Source organism: Clavelina lepadiformis, chromosome 3, assembly GCF_947623445.1.
Source record: "Clavelina lepadiformis chromosome 3, kaClaLepa1.1, whole genome shotgun sequence".
NCBI lineage: Eukaryota > Metazoa > Chordata > Ascidiacea > Aplousobranchia > Clavelinidae > Clavelina > Clavelina lepadiformis.
Window position 1 is genome coordinate 14,978,255 of NC_135242.1, and position 21,701 is coordinate 14,999,955.

The 21,701-nt window shown below is 35.0% G+C and overlaps 2 protein-coding genes across 7 annotated transcripts; one reads left to right on the forward strand and one right to left on the reverse strand.

The window, feature by feature from the left end:
- The first annotated feature begins 344 nt into the window (after window positions 1-344).
- On the forward strand, window positions 345-18,190 carry LOC143448950 (serine/threonine-protein kinase Chk1-like). 6 transcript variants are annotated; one of them, XM_076948918.1, is made up of 10 exons: window positions 345-363; window positions 4,324-4,510; window positions 8,040-8,235; window positions 11,210-11,335; window positions 12,057-12,191; window positions 14,666-14,843; window positions 16,569-16,689; window positions 16,965-17,060; window positions 17,477-17,640; window positions 17,714-18,190. In XM_076948918.1, exons 2-10 carry the CDS (start codon window positions 4,349-4,351, stop codon window positions 17,940-17,942), a joined length of 1,407 nt encoding a protein of 468 aa, XP_076805033.1. In that variant the 5' UTR covers window positions 345-363; window positions 4,324-4,348; the 3' UTR covers window positions 17,943-18,190. The 6 variants fall into 6 exon arrangements, with proteins under 6 accessions (XP_076805033.1, XP_076805031.1, XP_076805035.1 ...); XM_076948916.1 differs by lacking the exon at window positions 345-363 and adding an exon at window positions 2,457-3,645; XM_076948920.1 differs by lacking the exon at window positions 345-363 and adding an exon at window positions 2,458-3,645 and having other exon boundaries at window positions 4,380-4,510.
- Window positions 18,191-18,336: 146 nt separating this feature from the next.
- Window positions 18,337-20,155, reverse strand: LOC143448952 (uncharacterized). Its single transcript, XM_076948922.1, has 2 exons — window positions 19,352-20,155; window positions 18,337-19,082 (listed from the first exon to the last, which is right to left on the reverse strand). The coding sequence occupies exon 1, from the start codon at window positions 20,152-20,154 to the stop codon at window positions 19,366-19,368; it is 789 nt and encodes a 262-aa protein (XP_076805037.1). The 5' UTR covers window position 20,155; the 3' UTR covers window positions 18,337-19,082; window positions 19,352-19,365.
- Window positions 20,156-21,701: the final 1,546 nt, after the last annotated feature.

Consider the following 21,701-nt stretch of genomic DNA (forward strand, 5'->3'; position numbering starts at 1 on the left):
CTGTCAGTACAAGAATTTATATTGCACGTCCATTAATGTTTGTTTGTTTGTTAATTAAATTATGTGTGAGGTATGCGCCGAGAAGTTCGAAAAGTTAAAGCGATAATGTCATATGGCATGACTAAGTGGCGCTAAACGCCACATGCTTTTACATATCTTATAAAATACTTGCGTTTTATAGGATATCTATGGTTGGGCCTTTGCAAGCTTCCCGACTTGGTCTTCGTTGATCGAGAAGCAACACAGATCGGTTTCGCGCGAAAATTCAAGGCTGGTAGCAGTGGGCATTGGATATGTAATGATCAAGTCGTTTTGCATCTCCTTTACTTTTGCACTCCCGTATCAGGACCCAACATTTTCATTGTATGTATAGGCTATACAGTTTTTCAGTTATGATCCTAATATTACGTGCTGTTTTGCAGTTACGACTGTACCTTAGGACTGGTAGAATATTTTGCGGTAGGCGCAAAGTTAGAAAAATTTATAGGCCTACAGCCCTACACCCTTTCCAAGTTTGCCATCTAATTGTTTTGTGTGGCAAGATTTTTTCGATCGCTTGTACTTGAAAATGGAAATTGTCAACCCAATCTTTTTTAAATTGCAACCGTTCGGGGCATCGGATTGTAAAATTTTCGCTCAGTTGGATAGCATATGAATTACTTTACATAGGCTACAGGCCTAGTAAAGAAAAAATGTTGAAAAAAGGAATCTTTTACACTTCTGTACTCCGACTTGAAGGCCTGAATGGGAAGGAGTTATGAGGTAATAGAAAAAAAATTATGCCGTAATAACTTCTTAATAATCGATCCTGATATGAGAGTACAAAAGCAAAATTGCACCAAAAAAAGTTTGCCTAGCCTAGTTTTTATTTTAGGGTCAGGTCTGCAGATAGCCTGTGTACGGAAAAACATGCTATGCTGCTGATTTGAACCTAAATTAAACAAGTTATAGGCTAGGCTACTCAATGTACAACAAAAAATATATATCATCACATGCAGAATTTTATCCTGTTGCATAACATACTTTTGAATTGCAATGCCAATAATTCTACAGAAGTAGAATTTACACGATTAGGCAAGACCTAACTTTAACTTTTTTACAGTGGACTCAGTTATTATACGAATAGAGCTAGGCCTAGTCTGCGTAATTTCTGCCAGTAATTAAAATAAAATTTAATTAAAATGTTTTTCTGTTTCACAGGTATTCATACTGTTTTTCTGATTGGTAGGTTTTTAAAACATAGACATCGGATTTTTATGGTATTAAAATTTGGACGATTTTTGTTTGTAAATTTAGCTTTGTTATTGCTGATGTGTTGGTTGCTATACTAGTTGCCCTGGTAACTGCTTGAACTACCACCTTCCTAACTGTTACACCATTTAATTGGGAAATAAACAAAGAAATTGCATAATGCCAACCGAAAAAACATTAGCAAGTAGCTAGTATACCTTAAGTACTATAACTAAAAATGGCTTCTGTTAAAGGTGCGTATCGTAAACCAGATGCTAAGCAAGCACGTTGATATTGTTCCACAAAATTCTGCATGCATCTAATAGGATTTTTTGCCTAAACCTATAATAAATCCAAAGTTACTCACTTCAAAGATTTACTTGGACATTAAAGTTGGCCTTCAACTGCGTATTATTATGCGTCATGGACAGAAATAAACTGGTTGCTCCAGAGATACGGGAATAGAAAGTTTATATTTTCTAAGACATCAAAGAAACTAAACTTAACTTTTGTAATGCTAAGAACCGGAAACTAAGAATGACAAGTCGCTCTAGTTTTGAAAGATCAGCAAAAATAATGTTTGAACTTTCATGCCTAGTAAACAACAGTATGTCCCTCCCTTAGTAGATGACATAATAACTTGCCAGCGTGCAGCGCCCACAACAAAGTTCAAACAGCAAACAAAGAACATGCTATTGGCTTAAAATTCATGACCCGACAAAGCACATTCAGATGAGAAGGCTAGACTGCATGTATTGAGCTTGTCTTTAATGTCGTGGTTAGATAAAGATTAGGGCAACAAAAGGACGCTGGAAGCGATGTATGTATTTTGTTTGTTTTTTACAATCAAAGTTGAGGATCTTTTACACCCAAATTCATGTTGGTATATTGTATTTAACTTGACCATGAAGAAGGAATATTTTGCTTTTAAGTGTAGTGTTGCATTTTTATATTTTATAATTTACAACATTGCATGACTTCGTAAAAAGCTCCAAATGCAGGCAATGCAACATAATAAATCAAAAAGCAAATTTGGTTAAATTCTTGTCCAGCATTATTAATCCCTAATTGTAGTTTTAGTCCATTGATTATATCTTCGTATCATACTGATAAGTTTTCTAAAATATTTTTAATAATCATTTTATGTACTAACTAATAATTCCAAGCCCGGAATAATTCACAAGGTAAGTAGTAGTTTTCTACCAGACTTTTTTTTATAAATTAGCGTATATACAAAATTTGCTTGAAATGAAACCAGGGAAGAATTGATTACTCATAGGGAACTACCGAAGTGCCGGAAGGACTGTGTCTAAATCATTTAAAAACCTTTATTTTTGAGCTAAACATTGGAAGACGCTCATGCACTGGTATGGTAGATTTTGCCAAAGTTGCCGCTTTAAAGGGAATGAAAAAAGTGGAAACTTAAGCAAACAAGACTTTAATATGCACAAGCTTGAGAACCCTCTATTTCTGTGAAAACTTAACATTAGAGAATTAAAAAGTTCAAAAAGAAACAGTTATGGGCTGCTGTACAATAATGTAGTGTTCATTTAAATTCTCAAGATGAAATTTATTATCCAAAATTAAGTCAATTTTTCGTTGCTGTTTAACATTGCTTTCATAAAAGCAGTGTAAAAATGACCAAATAATATGTCCATAAACGCACATGTGATGCACATTGTGGGGCCATTCTGCTTTTTCATCTCGATGGTGAACACGTTCAGCAGTTCCAGGTTGGTATATGACAGGGGTGGCCAAACTGCGGCTCTTTAATGAATTATCATTGTTGAATTAGACATGCAATTTTCCCGGTCTAGACGAGTTGTTTGATCAGATTATGAAACAATGCGTTCTATCACAGGTATTAACAATGGACTCATTGTTAGCAATAATCAAATTACACTCCGAAAAGTACATTATTGTACAGAAGTGTGCTAACTTGTACACTGCAGTTAAGTAAACTGTCAGATTGAAGCTGTACGTCAGGGCTGACCTAGTTTTAAGTCTTCGTTACGGTTATAATAATAATTGCAAAAAGAGTTGGTGAAGCCCAGTTGGAGACTCATAGTATCACCACCAGCACTAATGTTAATCAATAGCTACACTTCTTTGTGAGTGAATAAATTCGTGTATTTTATTGTGTTTGTGTTGTGGCTCTTTTGAAACTGGAATATGTTATATGCGGCTCGAGCATGAAGCAGGTCTGGCCACCCCTGGTATATGATATAAATACCAGTTTTTGCTTTGTTTATAAAGTAAGCATGTTGGCTTAATTACAGACTCAGCCTGCTAAGTTGGTACAGAACCATAACTTTTCATTACCTCAGCCAACAACACATTGGTGTATGATTGACAGATAATAATAGATTGTGTTATTGGGTGTTTCAAAAGAGAAAGGTGTAAATACAAATTGAGGTAATATCAGGTGGTTATTATAAAAGTGCTAAATAAGTAGATAATCTTAAAGTACTAATTAATTAAATTAATGCAATTTAAGTAATTAATATTACCAAAATATTATAGTAATAATAATTTATGTAAAAAATAATATGATTATTTTTTGATATAATTAATGTAAAATATGTAAGTAAATAATCTTGTAATTTAATTATCTAAGAGTTTTTCTCTCTTACTGGTTTGTTTTTATTAAAGTCACCATTATCAATTTATTTTTTGATGGTATTTCTTTTCTAAAATATACTGTATAAACTGAAGGCAAAAACTGATTGAAAATTGTGTCAATTAAGGCAACATTATGAAATTGAGACTTGACAGCAAATTTTTTATTTCTAAAATAATAATTTAAGGGGCCTATGGATGCAGATAAGTGAAATGTAGCTATATTATGTATGATGCTAAAAATTAGGCAATAATCAACTGAGTCTGAATATTGGAAATATTCTAATACTCAGCTGAGCACGAGTACTTGGATCAGACCCGTCCATAATTTTCAAGCTACAGATCATCCAACAAGTTTAAAACTGTTTCAAACTACTATGTGAAATTAACTCACCTTATCATAACATGCCTATATAAGAATACTTGATAAATGTGTGTTGGTAAATATATTTTTGTTTACTCCTTCTATCTCAGGTTAATACTAAGATGATTTTGCAAAATGCCTGTGTCACCAATTCCATTTGTTGAAGGTTGGAATTTTGCCCAAACTTTGGGAGAGGGAACGTATGGTGAAGTTAAACTTGCTGTCAATGCTCAGACAAATGAAGTAGTTGCTGTGAAAATTATAGAACTGAAAAAAGTCAAACAGTCCTACAATCTGGTAATTATTCGATAAATGTTTGATATGCTTTCAGGATGGATTGGTTAATTATTTATTATTCATTGCTTTACTGATCAATCAGTATCAGAGACGGAGCTAGGGTTTTGAATCAGGGTGGATATATTTAAAAAGGTCACTTATTGCAACTGCAGGTAGCGTTAAGTGCTAAACAAAATACACTTTTTATCTGCCCTTTGGGTTTTTAAAAATGAATCTTATATAAAATGAATTTTATTTTTGCGTTACCTAAAGAGTCACCTTGCACAGAAGTTTTGAAAATGGAGATTCCTTAGGAAACGGGATTTCTACCAAGTTTTTTGTGTGGCTTGTTTACTTGCTTTCATTTCCCCATCCATAATGTATTGGGTAGCGAGCTAAATATATTTGTGATTATTTTGAAAAGATGAAATCGTTCTGAGCCAAACTCACACCACTGCTAGTTTTCCTGTTAAATTTAAGAAGAAGACTACATGCAAATTACAAGGGTTGTTGGTTACCATGGTAACGCATTTTGTGCAGTATGCAGCTTATTGGAAACTGGTATTTCTGCAAAAAATTGAATGTTCGTTAACAATGTCAGGATACATTATCCAAAGAGCGATTGTTACATCACAACTCACAAACTGATTCAGTGCACACAGATGCATTTAAGTGCATGGTTATATCTGTTTTGCGCCATAACCTATGATACAACAGGTTTAATAAAATTGGGACATCAGATAAAGAAAACTTGTGTAAGAAAATCTTATATGCAGAAAATAGAACGAAATAAAGAACTTCACATAGTTGTATATATTATTCAGATTTGATCTGTTTTACTTTATTTGTGTTGCTTTGCCATGATGACATGCGTAACAATGACACAAACTGTGTATGTTGCCGCTCTCATTAATTAGCGCAATTAAAATTCTCTTTGTTGAGGTAAAAGAACATGCTCTAGACATGTCTAATCTTTTTTCTTTGCTAATGATTAATGAAAACAGAGAGATTGCCACTTTTGGTACCATCAAGCAAAGTTTTCAGTTGAGAAAAACAAATGAAATTTTGCGGAAGTATCCACCAACTGTTATTCAATCGTGGGCAGTGGGCCAGATAAGCAGGTTCGTCAAATTGCCTGGGCACTTGTAAAGTGATGTAATTGTAGTCTGTATATACAACTAGCGCAGAAAAAAACATATTTATTAGTTGAATGAAATTAAATAACTGTGAAGTCTGTGATGATAACACTAACCAGATAATCGTATGGCAAAACACGACCTATCAACTATCTAATCGGGTTTCATTTCATATATTTTACTTCGCTTTCAACAACGCTATAATTTAGCCTAATTGCAAACCTTCATTCAGCACAGTGTTGTTGTACAAGTCTGATTGAAGTCTACATACACATGTCACAAAAGTGTAGAACCTTCCAGTGTCGCTATATATTGTATTTAAAAAACATGTCACGAGCGCTCTTCAAGGGGGCTGAGACATAAATGGACGACGAACGTTATTAAGTCGACAATCATAAATAACAATGTGGGTTGTCCAAGTATGAAATTTCCTTTATGATTTAACGTTTATGATCAAAATATCGGTAAATGGATAATAAATGATCCAGATTCGGTAAATCGTTTATGCTTTATATGGATTTACTTGTGACAATGGATAAAATTTGAGGGTGGACATTGTCCATGTTGTCCTTATGGCTAACTCTCCCTCTGGTCAGTATTGGGTCATAGCAGGGGTGGAAAATTTTTAAGGGAGATGTTCAATATGTTTCGAGCTTTGAAAATGGAGATACCTCAAGATACAAGAATTCTGCAAAGTTCATTCTACCAATGATTAACTTGCTTACATATCCCTATCAAAAGTGCATTGAATAATGATTTAAAATATTTGTGAAAAGACTAAATCTTTCTTAGCCTAGCTCAAGCCACTGCTTGTTTTCCCTGTTCAATTACCCATGGTATAAGAGTACATGCAAGTCTAAAAGGTTTTTGAAGGTTACCAGACGTAAAGCGTTTTGTACAGAGTACAGAGCTTGTTGACCGTTTATACCGTTGCAGAAAAATAGGATCTGTTCTTTAATGATGCCTGGATGTATTATCCGAAAAGGGATTGTTACATCCCAACTAAAACACTGCTTCAGTGCACACTAGGGCATCAAAATGCAAAACCAGAAAATCGGATAATGTGCAGAAAATAAAATGCAAGAAAGAAAGAAGTCCATATATATTATTGTTTGTATTATTGAGATTCGAACAGTTTTTGCCCAGTTGTGTTTAAAAACTAGGATTGTAATTTTTTAGCTTAGCTGAGACGACTTGTGTAACATCGATGCAAATTATGTACGTTGCCACTCTTGTTCATCATGCAAATTATGTACGTTGCCACATTCGCGCAATTGAAACGTTCCTTATTACAATAAAACAATACGCTGCAAAAGTGTCTAATCTTTTTTGTTTGCTAATAGTCAATGAAAACAAAAAGATGTCTACTTTAAATGGCAGATGTTTAGCTTTAGCGCTTATACCATTGAGCGAAGTTTGCAATCGAGAAAAACAAATGAACTTTCGGACAAACTTTTAGGCAAAGGCAGTAGGCCAGATTTGTAGGTTAATCAAATTACATGGTAATTTCATAATAAAGATGACAATAACAAAATGATCAAACCAGTACAATGAGTGCAGAAATAGACATATTTATCAATTGAATAAAATGAGATAACCACTAACCAGATAACCGTACAGCAAAATTTGACAAATCTTATCTAATTTGACTTGCAAACCTAATCACTACACAGTATTGTGTATTCTCACTACCCAAATCAGTGATAGATTTCTGCATGCCCATGTCACAGGAGTGTAGAGCCTTTCAGTACCACTATGCATTGTGTTAATTGTTTTTCCTGGAAAGTATTTGCTGAAGCGAAATGAGGTTGCAAGATATAGTAGCTAGCATGACCTGCTGACACGCTTTGGGCAGGGAAAGATTTTAAACCACATTTCCACCAAGGAATTGTTAATTTCAATGCGGTCATTCAAAAACAAGATAGTAATATGAAACGACCAAGACACTTTAAGGCTTCAATGGTAATCATAACATTCTATCTTAAACTTTACGTAAAGGATGTTTAACGTTTAAGTTGAATGTCTGCCAAAAAGCATTGGTGGTTGATCAAGTCAAACCGACTTGAACGATAAATTTGCTTAAGTAAGTTTCTTCAATTTTGATGTTTTATGGATGATGACATTTGCGCTGTTTGGTACTGCAACGAATGCACAATTGGATCTTCGGCTGATGAGAAATAAAAAAGTTTTCAACATAGTTTAAATCGAGCAAGATATGGATTCAAGAGAGTAACAAAAATTGTCGATATTTTTTTGTAATTTGTGTTTGATTCCCTAATGTCTCTAATATGTATTGCATATATTACTTTTACAAACCTACCCTTTAAGATTCAGGTTGCTGGTTTTGTGCTTGCAATAATTGTGTCCTTTATATCATAGTGCATTTGTTGATAGTCTAAATTGTTATTATCCAGATACGCAAAGAAGTTGCAATTCACAAAATGCTTAACCATGATAACATCATTAAGTTTTATGGAACACGAAAAGAGGCAGATCATCAGTACATTTTCTTGGCTTATGCTAGCGGAGGTGAATTGTTTGACAGGATTGAGCCAGATGTTGGGATGCCACAACATAATGCTCAAAATTTTTTTCATCAGTTAATAGATGGTAAGAAATAACTGATAGTTACATAATTATCCAAGTTACTGTTTCCTGTTTAAACCAACTCTGTTAAATTAATATCTATTTTGTTATTTTATATAAACACACTTATGCTTAAGAAAAGTCCTTTTCACATTTTTATATTTAGCCAATTGGTTTTGCAAATGTTAAGCTATATTATATTTTTTGAAACAAAAGTGTCCAAACCATGTTTAGTTATTGTATCGTTTATTTTTTACCATTGACTGTGAGGAGTGAAAAAGATAGTGCTAATCTTTGCAGCATCATAGACTGAATATATGTTCACACACAATCAATGAACAGGAAAAAAGTGGCAAAGCTTCGAGCCTTGGCTTAAAATGTTAATAATGCTCTGGTGATGTAATGATGATAGGTTAGCATGGGCTCACGGCCACCAAACCCAAATACATACATACATACATACCCAAATACCTCAATACAATACGTAACTTTAAAAAGTAGATTAAAAACTAGGACAAGAAAAGCACAAAAAGATAACACACTCTGTTATTAGCACTTATGTTTGAATGTACATAAGAGAATGGTAAGAACATGACGCACAACTGCACATGGATGTTTGAAATAAAACCTTACCGAAATAAACACCATCCTAATGATTGGTATCCTATTTATGTGACTAGGTTGAGAGCACGATATTCAGGCCGTCAAGTGCATGGATACATATGAATGAATACGGCATTTTGACAAGATGCAGCATGTCTCTAGGATCCCATGAACAGTTTATATCTTATGTTAAATGTATGAACAATAAATTTAGCATATACAGTCAGGCCTCATTAATCCAGACTATTTTGTTTTATTAAAAAATGTTGGTTTAGTGCGATATCCGAATTAGAAAGTTCATTAAAAATAATTTTAATTTTTAATTTCATTCGTATATATTTTGTGTAGTGACCCATACTGACCGTAAAAATGCAATTTTGGACTTTTTCTTCAACCCAATTTTGAATTTCAAAATTCATTTTGGTAAAAATTACAAAACATTGTCCCAAAAATTCCCAATTAAAAAAGTTTCCCAGGTATACGGGCTAGTGTAGAACACACTATAGTATTTAAAAATGAATTAATCTTCTTTTTTGGGTCAAAATTAATAGGTACTTTGATTTTTTATAAAAAGTGATTTTCCAGCATAAATACGATTTGATTTTAAATCATAAAAGGTACAGACAGTGTATATGATTATTTGCAGCATTAGTGACACTTACAAAAAATTAGCCACTTTCACTTAAAAATGATTTTTTTAAAATGTTTAATATTATATATTTTAAGCAAATTATTTTTGTATATAAATGAAATATCACGAAAACGTTTTGGTTGTATGATAATACTACATAATTTGCCTGACTCGTAAAATTGTTTTCTTTAAATGTTTTTTGTGTTGACAATTAACTGTATTTGTCATGTAGTTGTAGCAGTGCAGAGAAGATCTATTTTGTTGATTTCTCTGATTCCAGCCTGCTCTTAGTTAATTGCTGATTTCAACTAATATATTTTATTTAAAAGCTCATTAAGTATTTTAACTTTATTTTCAACTTTCAGTTAAATTATTTAAATAAAATTTAGTTATTGAAAGTTCCACTAAATTAGAAGCAGACTGGATATATACAAATCAACACAAAAAATGTTCCCAGCACTGATATAATTACATGAAAAATAATTAAAAAACCTGCTTCAAGAAAAAAGTTTTACGACACATACAAATGCAGAAATTATTATACAACCTGAACCTTTTTGTCATGTTGGTTGTTAGTGTTATCATTTGTATACCAAAAATAATTTGCTAAAAATATATACAGTAGTATTAAATTTTTTAAATAAAAGAGCCATTTTTAAGTAAAATTGACAAAGTTCGAATTTATTTTAGTATTTCATTTTTTTGCAATTTTTACCAAAAATGGATTTCTTTAACTCAAAATGGGGGATGAAGAGAATGTCCAAAATTTCCAAAACTGGCATTTTTATGGTCACTACATTATATATTGTATTGATATATTGTAGTGATATCATGTCGCATTTTGCAAAGCGTTATGAAAGTATGACTTGCTTTAGTTGAAACTTAAATGAGAACAGATTAAGTTGTCGACTTCTAGAAAGGAAACCCTGTCCTTTACACATCACATGATTGATAGCAACATTTCATTTTACAAATCAGAGGATTGATTCCTAAATAATAACCAACAAAATGAAGAAAAAAGACCTGAGAGAAGGATGACATAAATTACACGTTTGACACAAGCAATTGACCTCATGTAGAAAAGGTTTATTATTGCATAAACAATTGATTTAATGACCAAGTGTGCAAAATTTGTTATTCACTTAGAGCAGCGTGGTCCAACTACGTTTGACTTACGGGCCACTTTACAAAAACGTGACAACTTGCGGGCCATTTCCAATACTATTACCACTATTATTACTATTATGACGTAACAAACAAATGGATGATGAGATGCAATGATGCTGTCGCAATTATTGGATTATGCCAAATTTCTGACTGTTGCACAATAGCCAGTATTAGGGTTCCAATTTAAAAGATAACTATGGAATATTTAAAGGAAACAAAAACGTCCGGAACACTAGGTACATATCAGCCTTTAAGAAGCCCAGTTGTACTGATGAGACCTGATAGGTTGAAACAGTGTAGTGAACAGAAATAGGTTGAAACACTTTTTATCCAAATGCTATACTTGTTCTAATTGAAATAAATTAAATCAATACTGTGAAAGCTCGCGGGCCGCAAAAATTTTATTAGTCCCAGGTATTGAAGTGTTGTAGTCAATGCAAGATTTCTTGAAACTGCTGAATATTTTGCTGGAACAAATATTGAAAAACTAACTGCCTAATCTTGAACTAATTAGTCAACTACAAACCATATCCATGTGTGCATTTTTTAAATTAAACTGATTTATTCAGCTATATGGTTGTTGATTTCCACCGATAGGTATTGAATACCTTCACTCACTTGGAATCACTCATCGTGATATCAAGCCAGAAAATATTTTACTGGATGAAAATGATATCCTCAAGATAGTGGATTTTGGTTTTGCAACAATATTTAGACACAGAGGTAGGCATTATAGTTGTGTTGTATTCTGACAATTTTTAATTAAAGTGAGGGTAAATCCAAAAACTTGTTGGCCTTAAATTAAAGAGTTGTTGTCGGTCAGTATATTGGGAAAAGGATTTTTACCAAAATGTAGTGGTTAAGCAGTTATGGCCATAAATAAGTGGCAAAAAACGCAAATTCATGGTTAATTATGACGGAGATGGCAGCTCTTATTAAGTCACAATATAAAACAATGTGCATGACTCGGGTATTTGGAACAAGTATGAGCAGAATATTTCATGTGGCCGACAAGAAATAAGTATAATTAAAGCAGACTTAAGTTTATAACAGGATCTTTTAGCGCTAAATATGTCTGAGCAAGCTTACCTTTAATTTATTTGTACAGGCGAATGTAGCTACATCTCACCAAGCTCAGTTTTGGCGCTACTCCAGTCCGTTACCTATAACTGCTGTAACTGGCCTACCACTAGTACTACCCTACCTAATTCAAACCTCATTCATAAAGCATGTTGTTGTTTTTACATTGTAATGTAATAATGGCCGCCATCTCCATCAAAAAAGATGCCAAATTTGCAATACATTTTTAGCAATAACTTTTTTACCTCTATAGGTTATTAAAATCCTTTCTTCAGTATACTTACTGGCTACTATTCTTTCATTTAAGGCCAACTTGTTTTTAACCTGCTCCTCACTTTAAAGACTATTGTCATCAAACTTACAGGTCATGAGAGGCTCATAGCAAAATTTTGTGGAACACCGCCATATGTGTCTCCGGAAGTTTTGCAACAAACACCATACAAAGCAGAAGCAGCTGATATTTGGTCGTGTGGGATTGTTTTGGTGGCCATGCTTGCAGGTACAATATACTACTTTTTAAGTAAAACCGATGTGTAAGTTGCTCCCCAAGCTTGATGACCAAAACTTTCCCTAAAAATTTGTGACATATACAGTATATACACAGTTTTTAACGATTGTCGTGATATTTATTTTTTCGAAAATTAAATTTTTTATAATTTTAAAACCCAAACGCAAAGTAAAGCTGATGTTGTCTGAATCGTGTTAACCAAATTTTAAAGTAAAATAAGAAACAGGATATAGTTTGGCACTCTTAAGGTTAACTTTATATTTTTCGACACAAGCTTTCGCAAGCATAAGCTTGCTTCTTCAAAGCTGAAAAGTGAACGAAAGTAAAGCTGTAATATTGTTTTGATTTTTAAATCATTTCCAACATACACTCTTCTTCCCAATATGACCTTAGTGCAGTTTATTCGTCATGTTTGGTTTGCTGGCTAAATTGTTATTGGGCTAAATAATAATAAATGAAATTACTGAATATATTCCATGAAATAATAAATGCAAGCATTCGACAGTCATTGCAAAACAAAACGCTTAAACATGTCTTGTTTTACCCATTTTTTTTCTTTTTAATACATAATAGAATTATAGACACAACGTCTTTAAATCGCAGCTCTTTAGCATCCGCACATAGATCACTGCGCAATTTTTTTGTTAGGCAAAAACGATTCAACTTTTGTACACGAATCCTTCCCCTGCCTATCTGCAGGCAGTGAGCCAAGTTCGCAATTTAATCTAATTGCCCCTGATGCAACCAGTATTATAATTAAGATTACAAACAAGAACTAGCTAACCACGTGAGAAAATACGACCACACTTAACTCAACTTTAATGCGCATTTGACCTTATTTGGTCTGTCGTACTTCGATTTTGATGGCATGATAATTTCACACTGTTGTAAATCTTTTTGTTGCTAAATACAGTGATATTTTCAAGTCTGATAGATCTGTGAATACATGTCACTTTCGTTACCGTTACCTTAGTGTTTGCTTTTTATTAATTGTTAATTGCTTTGACAGCAACATTCAAAGATTCTTATAGAAGTAAACTAAAACGTTTTGCAACTAAGTGTTGGTGGTGTATCACGCAATGGATAGTGAAAAGATGAGGGATTTCCTGCTGAAGCAAAAATAAAAATCTGTGATACCTGCCTACCATTGATTTGTGTTACCCAACTTTGGAACTATTCATCAAGAAGCGTCATTCACACCTTGTTTAAGGAAAGTACAATGGTAGCGCTGTAGCGTTTGTCACACTGTCCGCTAGATAGGGGCATGACACCACGTTAATTTTCCAAAACATCCATTGTGTTTTTCTCTATTTCACCATTCACATTTCAAGTCTGTCATCGTTAAAGACAAGGAGGCACACAGACGTTCTTTTGAGACATCTCTCCACGTTAACTTACAATATGAAGTTAGCCGCAGTAATTTCTTTCGTTGCGATAATTCGAATCCGGTTCACATTTGGCCTTTGGTAGTTTAATCTCAATGTAATGTACCTTGAAACAAAGTAAACTCTCATGTAATGTTTCAAGATTATGTGAAGTGTGTTGCAATTTGTTTCCGTTCGGGTCAAATTGGGTTTACGAATGCTGACACATATACGTATAACCTATGGATTCTGGTACAGATTGTTTTATAAAATCTTAATTTCAATAAGTAGCATAAAAAAAAGTGAACAAATGATGAAATCACCAGCCTGCCAAATGTTTTACAGCTTGGACTGTATCACTTGCGGTTGAGATTTTCAAGACACTAAAAAGTGCAAACCGTAATCAGAAAGATTGAAAAGCACTGCTCTAGTCATTTCATTGTTATTATCCTTATTTTCATGCACAATTCAAGATTGCTGTTATTTATTCATAAGAGTATTTGTTACTTTAACTGTGGTACACATGCTTGGCGGACTGCAAGTTTGACACCACTGGCTTAAATAATTTTATATTATTTATAGTAATAATTATTTTGTATGTTTCTTTTAAATTATTAGACACTTCTTCCAAATACAGTATTTTGCTGGCTAATTGTTATGAGGGTTTGTTAGAAGTATGTTTGTTAGTGACGAAACCCACTCTGTATACTATTCGCAGTTGTTTTCATCAAACATTTTTACGAGAATAGTCTTGAATGATTTAAGCCTTTTGGCTAGCCTCTAAATTTTTGCTGAATTCTAGTAATCTTATGCAGTAGAGCAAAGTTTAATCAAAAGCGTTTGAAGTAAGTGATGATTATTGATGTAAATATTTATAAATTGCAAGATATCATTTCCCCTAATATGTGTAAAATGCATTTCCCCCCCTGCAGAACTCTTCAAAGTATGCAGAACTCCTGTTGAAAAGCACTGATTAAACCCATATAATTAGAAATGTTGAGTATTATTATTAGTATATTCTAGTATTACTGTATCAAACTTCAGGTAGCGATGAAGTTGCATCTGATATGATTGTACAAATCTTTGTTTCATTGGCTTTAGGAGAACTTCCTTGGGATGAACCCTCTCTTGCATGTGAGGAATATAATAACTGGATAGATCACAAGATTCAATATTCTCCATGGTGCAAGATCAACACATTGCCTTTAGCACTGCTGAGAAAGTTACTTACCCATGATCCAGAATCACGTTGTAATATTGCTGCATTAAAAAAAGACAGGTTATAATTTATTTTTCTCTTAGACAGTACTGTAAGTAACTTTAATTAACATAAATTAGCACAAATTAACGATAGTGTTTCAGTGTTTCTATTTAGGTCGCTATAAAAATCCATCAAATGTTATGTGTCTATACCGTTTGATAAGTCCCCTTTACTTGTTATGATAAGTACTGGTAAGATAGTGATATCAAGATTTTATCAGCATACTAGAAGCTTTACCTCTTATTTCAAGTCACATTGTTAATTGTAGGCAAAATTACAGGTTATTTTAGGAAGCATGATAAAAAGGTTAGAATTAGCAACGTATGTAATGTTTGACTCCAAATTTTATCTAGGAAACAAACTATTCAAGAATGAAAATGATATACAGAGCAGCACATTTCCACGAGTTGATAGATTACCAAAAATTTTGTTCAGAATTCTCTACTACATGAACGACACGTTTAAGGTTAAGGTTAACAAAATATTCAGTTGCTAAGAGCTTGTAGCCTAATGTGTCTAATAGCCGGAAATAATTTCCCAGCCCTAATTTGAATAGCCAAAGCTTGGTGTAAATTAAAACTATTTGGGTCAAGGTTCTCATGGGCCTTGATTTGTCTTCGTTCCTTTTCATTCTCCGCAAGTGTATTTGGGGTGGGAAATTAGGAATTTATCTATTGCCCAGTTTTACATTCTTATTCAAGAGATGAAAAATTTTACTGCAGCTATATGCATAGTCTACTCATACCTGCAATAACTGTCAGAAGTGGTTACTGTCATTGGGAAATTATTGTTTTGTTACAAATTGCACCACAAATGAACATCAAATAATTCTACCAGGGAACAAATATATTCCAATGTCAGATTTGGATTGCTTTGTGGACATTAACACAATAACGTGCAGCAAACAGTCACTTATATACTGCTCAGTAGTTTTTAAAATCAAACCAATTCTTAAACATATGACAACTTGAACGTATACAACAAAGACGACAACACAATGTAGTCAACTTGATGCAATACTTTCAAAACCCAAATTTATTGGTTAAAAACGATGAATATATTTTGATCATGATGTCATTCTGCTCAGCAATAATACTAAACAAAGTTTTTTGAAGGCAACTACAGTCTTAATTAATGATTTGTGTGGGAACAATGGCAATAATTAAGCAGGTAGCTAAAATGTAAAACAACAAATCTAGTTGGCTATCAACAATGCTATCAATTGCAGTCTTCTTGAAAGGCTTCATCTCATACCTCAGCATTCCACCAACATCAGTTGAGGCTAAAAGACTAATTTGTTAATGCTTTGATTTTTCTGCACTGTCAGTACAGGGAAAATTCGTAGAAGAAGCTGAGATGTATGTGTGTTATTATTAAAGTCTTGTATTTTACCTGGGTTGAGTTACATTTTTCCGGTTATGTGAAAACCTGAGGAATCCAATACCCTAATGTCGACCACGCCTTAAATGACCAAGGTTGTACAACCAACCAGCATTGCTGAAGAATAGCCGTAAAATTAAAATAGACTCCCGAAAAGAAAGGCAGTAAAAAATTTGCTTAAACAAAAGATAAGTGTAGCTTAAAAATGTAGAATTTTGTAGTATCGAGATTCCTAAAAAGATTTTGACTCCTTTCTTCCATGTTTTTCATTGACATTCACACAAAGCCGTCTTGTTACTTGAAAAGGACTAATTTTAACCCATTCCATGTTTGAGAAATAATACCCTTTTTTCTTGTAAATAGGTGGTTTGTGAAGCATCTTCAACAGAAACGGAGACTGTCTTCACCTGTAGGGTCCCCGTTCATAAAACGAGGAATGACTAGCTGTGAGGATTTTTCATCCAATGCTTTGTTGGCAACAGAGGTATCCATTCAGGTTCCCTAGGAGTTGCACCCACACACAATTTTATCTTGCAAAATTAACATCAATATGCAAATGGGAAACATTTGATTGTGAAAACACATAGATCAGTCTTGTAAAATACTAACTATAACTAAACGAGTTAAAACGGTCACCATACAACGAATTATGCTTCTAGGTGCGATGCCGTCATTATCATATAATTCATGTGAATTTTTATTTCATGTTTGAAAATAATTCTTTTATAGCAATCTGTAATATTTTGCATTCGTACACAGATTTCTTTGTCTCAACCTGATCCAGGTGTAGTCTTTAACACATCTAATGTTTCAGAAGAATCCGTTGGAAATCTCCTTCATGTCGGTCTATCTCAGGTACCGTTTTAGCTATGACATGGTGTTCATTAAGTAGTCGTTTATTTCTAGCTGTTTTGTGCACAGTTACCTTTCATAGGTAAACAATAAACATGTTTGAAGTGCAAACCAGCAGAAAAGTATTTCATTTATCGATTTATGGGTAAGCATCAATGGTTTCCGTTCAGTTCATCAATGGTCAATTCAACCTTTCTGACTCGGGTTGAAAAGAATTACACTTGGCTAAGTTATCATCGGGCGAATTCGCCTGAAATGTATGGGTTTAATTAATACAAAACCACGATAAATACCAAATCAAAAACTGATAGTGTTCGTTTTGTCTAAAACGTTTCTCGACATTTTTCGTGGAAAGTAATGAGTTAAAAATACTGTTATGCACTTTTAAATATTGAAAACATTTTTTTTCATGTTTACAGCCAGTTCAAGCTGACAATATGCTGCTGAGTACGCAGTGTATGGGAACACCAGGTAGCTCCCAGACGGCATTGCAGCGTTTAGGAAAACGTATGACTCGTTTCTGGACAAAGAAAGGTGTTCAGGAAACCATGGCAGAAATTTGCAAGGCGTGTGAAAATTTGGAGTAAGGCTCATTGGAATTGTACTTTTGTTATTTATCCTTAGGCGATTATGATTATTCTGTATGCTTTTTTTAGATATGCTGTAAAACAAGCCACGTCCACAGAACTTACTGTGATTACATCGGATCGGCGACTCAGAAAGCTTATTTTTAAAGTTTTTATTTATCCCAGTGCTGCTGAATTTTCTAAGGTTACAGCTGATTCTTATCACACCTTAGTAGATGTTCGCCTTTCAAAAGGAGACGGCTTGGAGTTCAAACGACTTTTTGATGCATTAATAAAGCGCCTTATGCGTATTTTATAAGAGTGGGTGCTGCAGGTTATGCATAACTTTGCATATGTTAGATAATATAAATGCATTTCTTGCTGATTTTTCTGTAGATCGGTGAATTTTCTGTAATGGCTGTAATATGTGTTGTGCAGTGCTCATTTCCTTCATTTATGTTTAACCTTAATCGATTGCTGCTGTAGTTATTGTATGAGTTTCTCCGTTTCTCTTCTTTATCCGTGACATTTCCTTTTCTTTTGAAAATATAATTCATTCTTTCTCTATTTGTCAAAGTATGTTAAATTAGTCTATTTAGTTATGACTAGAAGGACCTCATCCAAAAGTAATCTTACGGTATCGAATCTCTAAATTTATCTAGAGTAGGCTATAATGCGACTTGACATGAGTGGCTCAGCCCGAGTTAAGATTTTGCAATACTTACTTAATTCAAAAATTTTTGCTAAAACTGACGATACTGAGTTATTTTAGTTAATTCTAAACTTCACGGTACTGAAAGAAAATATCCTATAGTTTCATTAGCTCATGATGAAAACAGTCATTGTAGTCACATTATGCTATCAAGCAATATACTCTGTCTATACGTAGTTTTAAGCTGGGGCTTACCTGAAATGTGGCTGTTAATTTGCCAAACTGTCGACTTACAAAAGTTTTGTAGCTCCTGGTGTACACCAACAAACAAATTCGGTGAGACTCCTTTGTTCCCGTCCACCAAATTTTTGTCAAGGAAGGTGTTTTGGAAGAATTTGGTTTAATAATTTTTGTTTTTCCCCTTTAGCTAATAGCAAACCTTTAAAAGATACTTTGTAATATATTGGGATGTGTACTGCATTACTTGACATGTTGCAATAACATCCGTCCATGTTACATGCCTGCTTTCCGGTTGTCTTTCGTTTGGCTAAGCGAGATGGACAGAGAAGTTTGTTGCTGTTTCACAGCTATTGCCTGATACTGACGAATCTCATTTCAAGACGTGATTATTACTGATTAGTAGTTTTGAATGTAGTCAGATAAACACATATCAATTTCCAGTTGTTTCATTAGTTCAACCGTCTGGGCTAATAGCCCGACTTTTAAAGGTGGTCATTGTCATAACCTTGAAACTCAAACACTAAATTCGAGCAACTTAGGCTTTATTAAAAACAGAATTGAACAGACCTAAAACAAATAGAATCAGTTAAGCGAAACGTGACAGCTATATAACATTTATATATGTGAACTTATACTATTAAGCAGCCGACCCACCGACACTGCGCTTGCTACTGAAATGACGTTCTACAGTTCTATTTAAAGCGGCGAAGCAATTAAGGCGTGAGGCAAGGCGTAAACAATTAAGGCGTAAACAAAGGAATGTTAATACATTGGAATGTCACCACATTATCCCTCGGTTAAATAATTATTAAGTATTAATAATAATAAGTAATTACAATGTTTGAAAAAACTACAAAGTCCATTCGCCATATCTTTGTGGAGGTCTTCTCTCTCTCGTGGAGCGCCGCGGGGTTTGTGAATCAGTCTCCACGGAAGACGTTTCCTGGTCTCCATCGTTTCGAATGTCAGTTTCTGTCCGCACACCGTCACCACTGTCTGTAGGCAAACGTAATTCCGGTTGACGTAACGGTGGAGTGACATCAGACGCTGTGGCTTCCTCAATGTCATCGTCAGCCGGGTTTGCTTGTGGGCAAGGTGCAAGGTCGGAAGTCGACACCGTACTCTCCCTTCCATTTGGATATTTAACTCGTGCGAAGGTGGGGTTCACCATCATTAATTCGACAGGATCGCAGACGGGATCGCCCTTGTTTCGCACAAATCGACGCAGCAGCACGGTTCCTTGGTTCAGCAACCACGTAGGCATCGAGCTTCCCAGAGTCGCCCGTCTTGGAAAAGGAAACATTCTTTCATGTGGAGTTTCATTAGTGGCCGTACACAACAACGACCTAATTCCGTGTAGAGCTTGAGGGAGAACACGTTCCCAATGTTCTTCTGAGGTTTTGTAGGAGGACAAGAGGAGTTTTATAGTTCTCCAAATCGTTTGATTGGCTCTTTCGCATTGCGAGTTCCCTTGAGGATGATACGGAGTAGAATAACTTGTCGCAATTCCTCGAGCCATTAAGAAATCTTTAAGTTCCCGACTCATGAAGCTGGATCCTCGATCACTATGTATGTATGCCGGAAAACCAAACAAGCAGAAGAGGTCGGAGAGACAATCGATAACTGTGTCTGAAGACATATTCTTGCAAGAATAAACAAAAGGATAACGACTAAATTCATCAAGAATTACTAATAGATATGGCTTCGTCCCTTTAACGGGTCCTTTGAAGTCCACTCAAACGTTCCCACGGGTGAGTAGCTTTGATGAGTGTCTCAGGCGGTCTTTTAAAAAAGCGGGGTTTAACCTCGGCGCAAACACGACAGGACTTACAAGCGGTTCTTGCTTCCTCGCTAGTGTATGGAAGGTTTCGAACACGGATGAAATGATAGAGTCGAGCGTAGCCTGGATGTCCGAGGGAATCATGAAGCGATGACAAGTCTTTTAGGCAATCCACCGTGGCACAAACTCTTGAAAGGGCGTCGGGGACAAAAGGCAAAAGCATTTGACGCCTTAGCGTTCAAAGGGAAATCGGTAGCCTTAAAAAGGGGGCCAGCTTTTCCGGAAAAATTCTCGATCCATTTGGAATAGTATGCAAACATGCCACAAATTCTTTTAAGTTCCCGGGGGGATTTCGGTGGAGGCATGTCAAGTAGCGGGCGGAGTCTTTCGGGGTCCGGCTTCACTTGATTGTGGGATATCTGGTACCCAAGCAGGTTTATGGTTTGCTGACGCAGTTTTGACTTCTCTTCGTTGAAAGTTAATCCAGTAAGCTTGGCGGCATTTAGTAAAGCTTCTAAATTTTGATCGTGTTCTTCTATCGTCGCGCCAGTAACTGTTACGTCGTCCAAATATGCAAATACCTTTTTTAGCTTATGACGTCGGATGAAATCGTCAATCACTCTTTGAAAAGCGGCCACACCGTTTGTAACACCAAAGGGAAGTCTTTTGTACTGATACAGGCAACCCAAAGCTTCAAACGCAGTGAATGGGCGTTCCTCCGCTCGAATCGGTACCTGGTGGTAGGCCGACCGTAGATCAAGTGAGCTATAGTATCTGTCCTTTCCAACCTTGTTGACAATGTCCTCGATGCGTGGAAGCGGATAAGCATCGAGCAAAGTGAAGCGATTGACAGTTTGCGAGTAGTCGACCACCAAACGACATTTTTCTCGGTTTCGCACCACTAGTAATTGAGCCCTCCAAGGCGATTTCGACGGCTCAATGATGTCTTCGGAAATTAATCTTTTAATTTCGGCTTTTATGAAGGCGGAGTCTTCCCTCGAGTAGGAACGCGTGCGAGAAGCGACAGGGTAGTAATCCTTTTGCATAAATTCGAACAAGTTGGGTGGGTCAACATCGGCTGCCGCTACCGCGAAAACCTTTTCCGAAGCAGCAGACACTACAAGAGGATTTTCAGCTCCACCAAATTCGAAAGTAACAGCCTCATGTCTTTGTAGAAACTTCTGCCCCAAGATAATATCGGCACAAGAGTTATGCATTACGTCCAGCACGACGTTAGAGTAGCTCCGGCCAAGCAGTTGAATGGCTGCTTTAACATGACCTTGTGTTTCCAACTGCAGTTCAGTGGAAGCCAAGGTTATATCACTCACTTTTCCTTCCGGTTTTAAATTGATGTTTTCAGCTAAAGAGCTATCGATAAAATTTTCTGAAGCGCCGGAGTCTAACAA

Coding starts and splice junctions, on each gene's coding strand:
- LOC143448950 (XM_076948918.1), top strand. CDS start 4,349: ATGCCTGTGTCACCAATTCCATTTGTTGAAGGTTGGAATTTTGCCCAA. Junction 4,511..8,039: donor TCAAACAGTCCTACAATCTG/GTAATTATTCGA, acceptor GTTATTATCCAG/ATACGCAAAGAAGTTGCAAT. Junction 12,192..14,665: donor TTTGGTGGCCATGCTTGCAG/GTACAATATACT, acceptor CATTGGCTTTAG/GAGAACTTCCTTGGGATGAA.
- LOC143448952 (XM_076948922.1), bottom strand. CDS start 20,154: ATGTCTTCAGACACAGTTATCGATTGTCTCTCCGACCTCTTCTGCTTG.